We start from the raw sequence: 12482 nt of genomic DNA on the forward strand, positions 1-12482 counted from the left end.
CACAAACTACAGTGCATACTTTTTATATATTTTGGAACATTGATACAGTTGAAAAGTCGCTTGTCTTTACACGTGAACCTGCCCTTGATGTCCATGATGGAAAGAAAATGGGATTACTGGAATTTTGTGTTTATTTCTTAAAAAGACAAAACAGTTGTAGAATATGAACATTTATGCACAGACAGAGGGAAATCACTGGAACACAACGGTGTCCAACATCGCTGCGAGGCACTGCACAATATTGGATGTCATGAGAACATCCACATGCTCTTCCAAATGCCTTTTAGGATCCTACAAAGAGAAAGAGAATAGCAGGTTCATGAAGTCCTGTAAACTTTTTGAGACTGCAAAAGGTCATCACCTGTAGTTTTTTTTTTTTTTTTCAGTAAATAAAGTACCAAACCACCAACAATATAAATATTGAACAAGAAGAAACTAGTGACCTGTTTTCCGACATTCTTAATGGCAAGTTGCTCAGGAGTCATCTTGTCCTCTTCTTCTACAGCCTGAGAAACAAGAACAATTTCACCAAAACATGTCATCGGGTAAAAAAAAAAAACTCTTTCAAACAGAAAAGCTGCACTTCAGCTCTACCATTAAATGTTGTGACTTGAGAGCAAGAATCCCTTGTCACTGTGTTTTTGCTTACCTTATTGTAGTTTTTAGCCAGTTCGAGCATCTCCTTGACGATGTTCTCGTTCAGTTTGCAGTGTTCACTGTAATCCTGCAGAGTCAGACCCTCCATCCAGCTTTTCTTGTGGAGGTTCAGCAACATCTGAACACAAACCAACACTATGACTGTCTAGTTACAACAACAGAAAGCATGTTTAAACATTATCTACAAGTTCAAACCTTCTGTTCCAACTCATTCTTCCTGTAGTTAATGGTAATGGAGTAATAATGTCTGTTAAGCCCATGAATCAAAGCCTGGAAAAAAGAAACAACCCTTGATAAATAATAGGAATATATAATAAATATTTAACTTAATTAAAATATATATATTTATGGTAGGGACACATATATAAAATGAACCTGAATAGAGGGCTTGTTGAGGTGTCCCAGATTAGAAGTGGTTTGACGTGGCTCGTGACCCAGGACCATCATATTGGCATTTATTAGCCTGAAAGCATCAATCACAACCTGGAGAGAAAAGAAAAAAAAAAGTGCTGTTCACATCACTGCATCTTATTAATGGCTTATAAATAAGTTCCTGTGGCTCAATTGGTAGAGCATTGGCTATCAAGCGCAAGGTTGGGGGTTCGATTCCCCGGGAACATATGATAGGTAAAAATTTATAGCCTGAATGTACTGTAAGTCCTTTTGGATAAAAGCATCTGCTAAATGCATAAATTCAATTTTTATTTTTTAAAATATTTAATTTAATAAATGTTTTTATTGTTTTAATGCATTATGTGAGCTACAAAGTGTATATGACAATCATCTCATATACACTACTGTGCAAAGTCTTACACCATTAAAAAAAAAAAAAAAAAAAAAACATTTGGTTAAGTAGGAATGCACCAAAATTATTGGCTGAAAAAGGCATTTTCAGTTTTTGGCCAAAAATAGCTAATATGAAAAGCAAAGTACGCTCAAATAATGCACCAACGGGACATTTCTATGTAGCAGGCCTATAGTTGTTCCTGTCTTGTGTGCTCTAATATGGCATCAATGATAAAATCATGACCCTCTCGTTCACTGATCTGCTCCCCGCTATGCTCGGTTCACATTTATAACTTCAAAAACGGATTCATTACATCATACCTTTTATCACATGAAGCGTAATCGGTTTAGAGACCATTTTTAATTAGACTATTTTCACCAGACATCTACTGATTTTAAATATTAAGTTTTAATAATATGTAGGAACACAAAAGGCAGTATAAAAATAAAAAGGCTTGGAGCAAATCACAGTGATGAGATTTTTGATGGAGTTCTTGCCTTGGACAAAGGAGTGTTAAGTAGGGGAGGGATTGTGTAGAAAGAATTGATCACACACGCATACACAAAGTAACGCCTCCTGAACCCTGGGGACTCGTTAGATCCTGACTGAACCAAATGGTGTAAAATCCTGCAGCGTCCCGCATCTGTGCTGAGGGACGTTCCCGCTGTCTGAAAGTGCGGTGTGAGTGTGTGATCCTCACATTGTGTATTATCATCAGGCACAAGAGAAAGACAGAGACTGTGTAGTGCTGACACCATGAAGAACTCGCAACACTCTTTAAACCATGAAAACTCGCACCATGTTCACAGAGACGCGATGATATTCTGGAGATGTGGGATATGAATATTTTAAAATGGAAAACAAACAAGTGCAAGGCAATGCAATGATACCTTCCAGGTCAAATGCTTCAACTAAAGTAAAAGTTCAGCTAAAAGATTCATTGGCAGAGAAAATATAGGATTCGTTTTTAAATATTACAATTTAAAACATCTGTTTACTATCTTAATATACTTTAGAATGCAGTTTATTCCTGTTAAGCAAGCAATCCACTATGGGTGGCAATGTTCTGTCAAAAGATCTCCAGGATAAAGTTGTGGACAGGAACAATGGATTCAAAAATCTTCAAAGGCTTTATTAATGTCTAGAATCTCAGTGAAGTCTATTTTTAAGAAGTAGAAGGAATTTGGTACAGCACAGACCCTGGATCAGGACATCGCTCCAAACTGGATGAAAGAGTCAGAGAGGCGACCAAGAGACCTACAGCGACTCTGAAGCAGCTGCAGGAATTTATGACAAAGAGTGGTCATTGTGTGCATGCGACAACAACATCACAAATTCTCCACAAATGTGCCTTGTATGGGAGGGTTGTAAGAAAAAAGCCACCCCTCAAGAAAGGCCACATGCAGTCAGACTGAGCTTTGCCAAAGCTCACCTTGAAGATTCTGAGGCAGATGAGATTAAAATTATTATGAAATAATTATTAATATAAATTTTAAGGCCTAAACACCAAACAATGTCTGATGGAAAACCAATACAGCTAACCATCCACATAACAGATTACTCCAGTAAAGAATGGAGGTGGTAATATCCTGTTATGGGAGTGTTTATCAGCAGCAGGGACTGGAGCATTTGTTCTCTCTATCAGAAAGTTTTCAATGGGATTCTTCCAATGACCCGAAGCACACAGCAAAACTGACCACACAGTGGTTGAAGGAGAAAAAGGTGAATGTCCTTGCATGAGCTCGTCAGAGCCCAGACTTAAACCTCACTGAAAATCTGTGCGATGACTTGAAGACTGCAGTCCACAAACTTTCATTATCAAACCGAACTGAACTTGAGCAGTTCTGCAAAGAAGAGTGGGCAAATAATGCAAAGTCTAGATGTGCAAAGTTAGTAGAGACAGAGACAAATCCCAACAGACTGAAGGCTGTAATTAACACAAAAGATGGTTCAACAAAATACTGAAAGAAGAGGGTGACCATTTTTCCTGATTCTGTTTTCTCATTTATTTCTGACATGTTGGAGTTTTATCTTTCACTTGGATGTGACTGAGTAAATATAGCTGGATAAAACAAAAACTATGTCCGCCTTCATTTTAAGGTTGAAAATTAACAAAATGTGATTATTTTAAAGATGGTGATTCTATAATTATAAATGTCTGCAATGTCACTTTAGATTAATTTAATGCATCCATGCTGAATAAAAGCGTGATTTTTTTTTTCCCTTTATTTAAAAAAAATCTTATTCAGCCCCAAGTTTGAATAGTAAATACTTTGGCTCCAACATTATTTACATAACCATCAAAATAATATCATAATGGTTAAGACATTTAATAAATACTGAGTATACTGTACAATATGTTATTTGCGTTCTCTCTTTTCTTTCCTTTTTTTATTTTATTTTAAATACCCCTATCCTCTTCCTATAATAATCTCTCTTCCTGTCTCCATCCCCCTCCCCGGGGCTGATGGGAGAGATGGAGTCCTCACACTCTCTCACGTGGTTCAGAGGGTGCTAATAGAGCTCACAGCGGCAGACAGACAAGAAACAAAAAAAATCAGACATCCATGACTCTCACACTGACACATTCACATATCCAGAAGAAAGATCTCTGAATTTTTAAATAGTGTGTGTGTGTGTGAGAATTTCTACCATCTATAAAACGAAAATACTTCTAAATGATGACCTACTGCTTTAAATTGTTGCTTATGTTTATGGACTTTTACCTTTCCCTTGACACTTTGTATGGGATCGACCACCACAGCAACGGCGCGTTCTGACAGCGCCTCAAAACTCTGCTGTGTGTTAATGTCCACACCTGACAACCAGCAGCCGAAACCGGGGTGACTGTGGTACCAGCCCACCACCATCTCAGGCCTGCAACACAGAGATCACAAACCTTCATAATCCAACATACAATTTCATCACAGAACAGTAGTTAGGTTTTCCCCATTCTCTCACCTTCCTGTCTGTTTTAACATGTCCAACATCTTGGCTTGAAAAACAGGGTCCACGGCCTCAACGCTCACACCCTGTCAACAGAACAAACACCCAGAATCACTACAGGAGCACAGGTGAACACAGTGTAGAGTATAAAACACACTGGAGCTTGCTGTTAAATACAGTTATTCAAATTTGACGGGACATCTTTTGAAATACAATAATAATTGAGTGAGGAAAAAAAAAACACTTTAGTTATCAAATCAAGTCGTTGATAGGGTAGTGAGATATTTATCATCTTTGATAATATCATACTTGCTGTTTTAATGATGTGCAAACTGATATTATGAATTCAAATGGCAAACAATCACACACAACCTTGTAGAGTACAAAAGCATTCACTGCACGATGAAGCCCATTAGAATTAGGGATGTAACGATATCAAAATCTCACGGTACGATACAATTTCGATATTGACCTCACGGTACGATATTTATTGTGATATTGTGGAAAAGCTCACGGTATTGTTAAATAACTCACGCTAGTGTTTGTGATGATAATAGCGAAAAGAAATACCGACATTTATTCTGCTTTTGCCAGTCAACAGGCAATTTATTGTTGTATTTATGGATCTGTGACAACATAAAACGCTGATCACATAGTGCTTTTAAAGTGCAAGTTGTAGAATGCTCTTGTAATGTAACTTTCAAAAGAAAACAAAATAAAGCTTTATTAAAATGTTGTAATATGTCTCTAGAACAGACTACTCAAAATAATCACTAAGTAAAGGGGGGATAAAATGTTTATACATATGGCAAAAAATAAATAAAAATCCCCTTTTCTGCGATGAATTGGTCATAGAGCTCATTGTAGCGGTACCTCAGGTGTTGAAATATATTTGTTATACAATATACAGGTTCACACGTACTCCGCCTGCAAGTGCGTATACAGTAACGTTATGTGTATGCAGTGCAGAATCAGCAGCGAGAGCATTATTGTAACACGAAAGCACGCAGAAGAGAGAGAGAGAGCCCCGGAGAGAGTGCGCGCTCTTAAAACATGTCTCCTCTCGCTCAAACTGCGTTGTGTGCACTCACAACTCTCTCTATGCTCACGTGCTTGATATAAATTATTTTCGCTCCTTCCTATTTCTAACCTTTTCTGTTCACATCTTTCGCATCTCTTATCGTGTGCAGTGTTAATGCTCTGATCCGTTAACACGGGCTCGGAAAAAATACGCATCACAGACAGTGTGTGAGCCTGGAGTAACGTAGGCATATGCACAGTCTGTCCTGTTCTCGCGCTCCATTTAGGCGAGCTGCATTCTGATTGGTTCGGATAGCATACTGTGGGAGGTCGGAATGCTATCCGTGGGCCATGGAAAATCATGCCATAAAGCCATTTAGAAATCACGCATGCTCAAATCGTGATTTTATGACAATTTTGATTCATCACACAGCCCTAAACAATAGACTTTTTTTCTGTTTTGCCAACAAAGAGAGCTCCAAACTAAACTAAGATCTTTTTTTCAATATCTCACACCCTTAGTCAATGGGGATATTTTCACTCACCGTTCCTGACTGTGGCATGGCAAACACATCAATCACGCGTACAGTGTAATCGTCTACAAACTCCCCCAGCATCAGACCCATGACTTCCATGGGCACACCAGCACGGCCATGTTTCAGCATCTGCACACACAGACAAAGAGATGAAAAATGACTTAAACAATGAAGGCATTTAACTTAAAGCTTACGCTCTCAAATACTGACTTCAGACTGGTACTGACCAATCACATGTTTGGCCTCAAATTAGTCTAATCATACTCCCATAATAGCAATGGAACATGTATTAACAGAATCAATCTGAAACAGTGACAACAACACCATGATACAAACCAAACCAGGAGAAATGAACCATTACTGTTACACTATATTTTGCACGGTGCATGAACAGGTGTGAAGGGCAAGATGTGAGAGAGCAGAATTATGTATGTCCTGACCTTCAGCAGGGCGAGTGAGGAGATGTACACCTGTTCAGCTGTGTCCACAGCGGGGGCATCTGTGGGAGGACCCTGCAGAAAACACACAGTCCAGATCAGTCAAATCTGTTTAATACTTACATTCGTTGCAAGCTGATTTGACCAATTAAACCAAACTAATTATTCACAGGATCTGGATTCTTTCACTCATATTTTCAGTTTGATGACTTTGATCATTTTAATATACTGCTAATAATTTAAGTACTTAAATACTTTTAGTTATCATGTGGAAGAATGAATAAATTATTGTTGGGGGGAAAAAATTAATGAATCAAATCAAAGTTTAAAGTGGCTGGAGATCTGTTCATGTCAGTCAATACTGTATGAATTATTTTGTTTTAAACATGAAGCATGTGCAGCTGTAGACGGAAATGAGAGAATATGAAAGGCGCACGACTGAAAAACAAAGGAATGTAAGGTGTGTTTTCCTCTCGCTCACTTCTGTGCTGACTGCTGGAGTGGGGTGTGAATCAGCAGGTGGCAGCCTGTCACTGGAAGTGTTAATTGGCAGAGAGAACTGAGAGACATCTCTCTACCCATCATGTGCACAGGCCTTGAGAAAAACCACACGAGGATGTTCTCATAATACCTCCATCCCCCCTCCACCCAAAAAAGCACCCTATTTATGTGCCTGCTGAACATCTGACACATTTATGCTCACATAAAGTTAATAGAAATTCTTCAGCATAATGGTTTTACTAACAGAAGTGTTTGCAGTCTTATTGGCTGGCCAGGTTTTAGGTTTTAGACAATCCCTAAAATACTTATGCTACTTAATATGTTTGTGTAAACTGTGACCTTTTTTTCAGGATAGTTTGATCCATTTAAAGCTCAGAAGAACAGCATTTATTTTAAATAAAAATATTTTTAACATCATAAATGTCTTTGCTATCAAATTACTGCATTATTATGGAATATAAGTATTACATTTAAAAATAATAACAATTTAAAGTAAAAATTACTGTCAACTACATATTTGAACATTAGTAAAGCGGAGTATTTTCTATTGATAGCAAGTTGGGCAGGACATATTGAAGGGCCTTTTTAATGAAATTTAACCAGATTTATTCTTACATTTGGAATTAAATATTATATCTTTAATATATAAAATATAAAACATAAAATATATCTTTATGTAAAACCAATCACCTTTTAATTGGAATTTATATTTTTTTATATTACTAATTATTTATATATATATATATATATATATATATATATATATATATATATATATATATATATATATATATATATATATATATATATACACACACACACACACACACACACACACACACACACCAATAACATGACAGTCAGAGAAACTGCATTATGGAGATCATCTATGGATATATCTCACTGTGTGTGATGGCAGATGTAGTAAACATCAGTGTAGATATGCTGTGTGATGCAATCTTCAGCTGTTTAAACTGCAGGCTGCTGTCTCTCACAGTAGATGCTATACAAAGCATTAGGTTTATTAAATGTTTAAACAAACTCAATATACTTTACCTGGCTGAGTCCGGGCATTCCCCCTCCAAGCCTCAAAAGCCGGTCCATTCCTAAGATCTGGACACATATAAACAAGCAGTGATCTTTAGTGTACAAACCTGTCAGTTCTTTTATATTAAAAGACCTGGGGACGTTTCTGATTCATGAATATTGTGTGTATGTATTCAAAAACACCTACATTTCCTCATGAACTATTTTCAAACTGTAACTAATAAAAATATTCCACGCTGTCCACCCCAAAATTAACATAATAAGAGCTTTTTTTGTGAAATACAAAAATCAGACGCTTCAAATTTTAATTCGCTGTCAAAGATCAGAATGCTAACATGCTAAGCTATTTAGCATAGTGATATTTACACAAACTCCTATGTAGCTTGTGAGCACATAAACAACGTTTTTTTACTCAAAACAGACTATAAACATTACTATAACTATAACATTAATTGATGTTACTCATTCATAACTTCAGTTATCTCTTAACAACTGTTAAGAGAGGCTAACAATGCTACAGAGGTTAAATACATCACTCAACAACAGCTAAGCATGTTTAATCACAGAAACATACTCTCGCAGTGAACAATACCCCGTAAACAACTCTTTAATGAACGTAAACCTGTATTATTTCTTTACCTGTGTGATGAGAGAGATATAATGTCGGAGTGCCTGATCAGTTTCAGCCCGACTACAATGAATCAGCCAGAATTTCCACCGTGAAGCGCACCACTACAGCGTTATACAGGACAGCGATTAGGTTTTCAGAATAAAAGTCCATGCAACGCTTAAAAAATTATAATGAGAATTTAGAGCTAGATGGTCTGTATTTCAGTATACAAATTAAAATATGACGTATATTATTTTATGTTATATGAATTCCTCATATGTTAATTTATATACAGGACTGAGACTTTGTTTTCAAAATAAAAGTCCATGCAACATAATGAGAATTTTGAGCTAGATGGTCTGTATTTCAGTATATTTAATAATACAAATTAAAATATGACTATATATATATATATATATATATATATATATATATATATATATATATATATATATATATATATATATATATATATATATATATATATATATATATATATATATATATATATATGATGTATTATCATCATCTTACAGCTCTCTCCGGACAGACAGGGCTCTCTCCTGTGATGTCATGAGAACTAATAACCACTAGATGGAAGACTTGAGCTGTAATTAAGTGCATTTGTTTCCATTTGCTCAATTATTGCTCTATTTACAGACTCGGAGTCCACATAAAAGCTAGTATTTCTCTGTAACACTTCTGTAAATCACACACATTTAAAAAATGTAAATGTTTAAGTGTCAGAATCAGAAAGAGCTTTATTACCAGGTATGTTCACAGATACAAGGAATTTGGTGACGGAAGCTTCCACAGCACAAATAGTTACAGATAATACAAATAGAATAAGTAATAGCAAATAGCAAAATACATCAAATATCTGAAGAAAAACACAATATACAAAACAGAGAATAGATAGTATTTGTGTGTACAGGTGTGTTATGTATAAATGCAAGGAAATATGTATAAGAAGTATGGTGTTTAAAATAAATGCATGTATAAATAGTTTATTGCCAAGTTACCTGTTCATGAGAGGACTGCCTGAGTGAAGAAACCGTTCTAATGCCTGATGGCAACAGTTCAAAGAGGAAGTGGCCTGGATGTGAGGAGTCCAGAATGGTTTTGCCAGCCCTTTTCCCACTCTGTATACTACAGTTCAAGGAGAGTGGGGAGGGTTGTACCAGTGGTTCGCACAGCTGTCCAGACTATCCACTGTAGTCTTCTGAGGTCGGTATTAGTAACTGAGTTTACCCAGACAGTTACAGAGGTGCAGAGGACAGATTCAGTGACTGGAGAATAGTGTATCAGGTTGAACTTCCTCAGCAGGCAAAGGAAGGCCAATCTCTGTTTCTTGACAATGGAGTCTATGTCAAAATCCAATTCAGGGCTTGACAGATTGTTGTGCCCAGGAACTGTTGGTGTTGATGGTGGTGCACTACTGTTGTTACAGTGCTGTCCATGATAGTGAGTGAGGGAAGTGCAGGAGGGTTTCTCCTGAAATCCACTATCATCTCCACTATTTTGAGTGTTCAGTTTCAGGTTTAGACTGCACTAGACAGCCAGGTGCTCAACCTCACTTCTTCATGCAGACTCATCACTGTCCTGGATGAGGCTGATGACTGTAGTGTGCATTTGCTTCAGGAGCTTGACAGAGGAGTCAGTAGAGGTGCAGTCATTGGTGTACAGGGAGAAGAGCAGTGGGGAGAGCACACATCCCTGAGGGGTGCCAGTGCTGATTATACGGGTGATGAGAATTTTTCGAGCCTCACTAGCTGCTACTTATCTGTCAGGAAGCTGGTGATCTACTAACAGATGGAGGTGGGCACAGCAAGCTGGGTTAGTTTGGACAGGAGGAGTGCTGGGATGTTATGCTGAAGTCCAAATACAAGATTCTCACAGAAGTCCCTGGTTTGTCCAGATGTTGTATGATATAATGCCGTCTCATGTTGACTGCATCATACACAAACCTGTAAGCACTCTGCAGGGTGTCCAACCAATTTCCCATGATGTCTTTAGGTGGGCCAGTACCAGATTTTCAAATGATTTCAAGATCACAGATGTTAAAACATCAGGTCTGTAGTCATTTAGTCCTGTGTTGTTGTTGTTGTGGGAATGATGGTGGAGCGTTTGAAGCAGGAAGGGTTATTGCACAGCTCCAATGATCTGTTGAAGATTTGTGATAAGATGTGGGCTAGCTGGTCAGAAAAGGCTTTTAGACAGGCTTGTTTAACACCGTCTAGGCCTGCTGCTTTTCTTGCCTTCTGTTTCCAGTAGACCTGACACACCATCTTCACTGATCAGAAGTACAGGAGTGGGGAAAGTGGGGGTTGCTGGAGGTTTTGATGGATCCATGGAGAGAGACCAGGTTTTTCAAACATGCAATATAACTCATTCAAATTGTTGGCTAGTAGTTGATTCAACACACTGAAGTTTGTGTATGTTGTAGTTTGTGATGTCTTACAGTCGTTTCCATACTTTTGCACAGTCTTTGGCAAAAATTTGTTTCTCAGCTTTTTGGAGTACCTCACTTTAGCTACTGTGATCTCCTTTGCCAGTGTGTTTTTTGGCTTGTTACCCCATTCAGTAAGCATCTTCTTTAGCCTAACAGAGCCTTCTGAGCTTTGCTGTGAACCATGGTTTGTCATTGTTGAAAGTTAAATAAGTACATATCCTGCACATATCCTGTTTACTAATGCACATATGCATTAGTAAACAGAAGAGACTGATGGTTGTGTGTGAGTGTCTTGCATAATACTTGTTTGTAGATCTGTTGTTTAAATTATTACTTGCTGCTAGGAAGGAATATTTAGTTTCTGCCTATTTCTACTTTGAATTTTCGCTGTAGTTTGAATTTTTGATTGTAATTACTGGTAAGTGGGCTAAGAAGGTGCATGTTTTGCATTGCTCCCTTCCTGCACTTAAGTGCAAACTGTAGTTTCGATTTGAGCAATCGCCCTGCTATTGATAGCTTTCAGTCACGTGACCGGCTCGAAGACCTGGAGGGCAAAACATCCATAGAACTGCAGCACAAAATGTTCAGTTTTCCATCGGTTTCTCAGCCACAAATATTTAGATCGCCTATCAAAAGAATAAAACAAAGGCATCTGAACAAAGTGCAAGTTTTGTCCATATGCAATCCATATTAAGCAACCGGCGGGAATATTTCAGTCATTAAACAGTGTGACAAATGTTGTAAAAGCGCTTTAAGTGCATTAATATATTTACAACAGTAAAAATTCAGTAATCACTATATTAATGATGCAAAGTTTTGGCACGCAGATGAGGTCAGAATATGAACGCAATCCACTTAATGGTTCAGTGTTTTACTTACAATGGTTTTTTGCACATTGTGTTTATATTCTAGGTTCATATCCTTGCCTGTCCAAAATATACATCATCAATAAAGTGTTTACTGAATTTCACCTTTCAATATTTTACTGCGTAAAAATAACTGGCGGTCGGTGGAGAAGAGGTCATTTTGACCCCAGGTGGGCGTTCCTATGAGTGTGTGACATCACATGAAAACTATCAAAAGGCTGTGCTAATTAAAGGGTGGTCACAGCTGTTTTCACTTTAGTGTCTTAGACTGTGTATTTATTTGATCTCTCCACATCAGCGGACGCATTCAGCCTCCTCGTGTGAAGGCCGATGTGTGTAAAGACCTGCAACTTTACCTGCGCTGCTAAACTGAGCAACAAAATCTCCTCAAAACATTAAATTATTTCCTCTGATGGTTATTACTCGCTGATGGTTTCACCAAATTCTTGACGGCGAGTGTTATTCAACCAAGCACAACACGTTCCTGTATCAACATTCTGGTTGATCGCAATGTTCTAAAAGCATTTTACAACATTGCAAAGGTTAGGTTTAGGGGTAGAGATTAGGTTAAGTCTATATTTTTGGGTAATAATGTTGATCCAGGAATATGTCCTACTTGGCAA

General features: G+C 37.5%; 1 protein-coding gene across 1 annotated transcript; it reads right to left on the reverse strand.

Annotated features, from left to right (window-relative positions):
• Positions 1-113: 113 nt before the first annotated feature.
• Positions 114-8682, reverse strand: LOC128022453 (26S proteasome non-ATPase regulatory subunit 14). The gene is made up of 11 exons (XM_052610061.1): positions 8571-8682; positions 7941-7997; positions 6387-6458; positions 5956-6075; positions 4406-4476; positions 4171-4321; positions 1033-1140; positions 853-927; positions 650-775; positions 444-506; positions 114-291 (listed from the first exon to the last, which is right to left on the reverse strand). Exons 2-11 carry the CDS (start codon positions 7986-7988, stop codon positions 193-195), a joined length of 933 nt encoding a protein of 310 aa, XP_052466021.1. The 5' UTR covers positions 7989-7997; positions 8571-8682; the 3' UTR covers positions 114-192.
• Positions 8683-12482: the final 3800 nt, after the last annotated feature.

Source organism: Carassius gibelio, chromosome A11 (genome assembly GCF_023724105.1).
Source record: "Carassius gibelio isolate Cgi1373 ecotype wild population from Czech Republic chromosome A11, carGib1.2-hapl.c, whole genome shotgun sequence".
Classification (NCBI taxonomy): Eukaryota; Metazoa; Chordata; class Actinopteri; order Cypriniformes; family Cyprinidae; genus Carassius; species Carassius gibelio.

Excerpts from the sequence above, each read along its gene's own strand:
- LOC128022453 (XM_052610061.1), bottom strand. The coding sequence starts at position 7,988 with ATGGACCGGCTTTTGAGGCTTGGAGGGGGAATGCCCGGACTCAGCCAG. Across the intron at positions 4,477-5,955 it reads CCATGCCACAGTCAGGAACG|GGTGTGAGCGTTGAGGCCGT; the intron begins GTGAGTGAAAAT and ends TTCTGTTGACAG. Across the intron at positions 292-443 it reads TTAAGAATGTCGGAAAACAG|GATCCTAAAAGGCATTTGGA; the intron begins GTCACTAGTTTC and ends TTCTCTTTGTAG.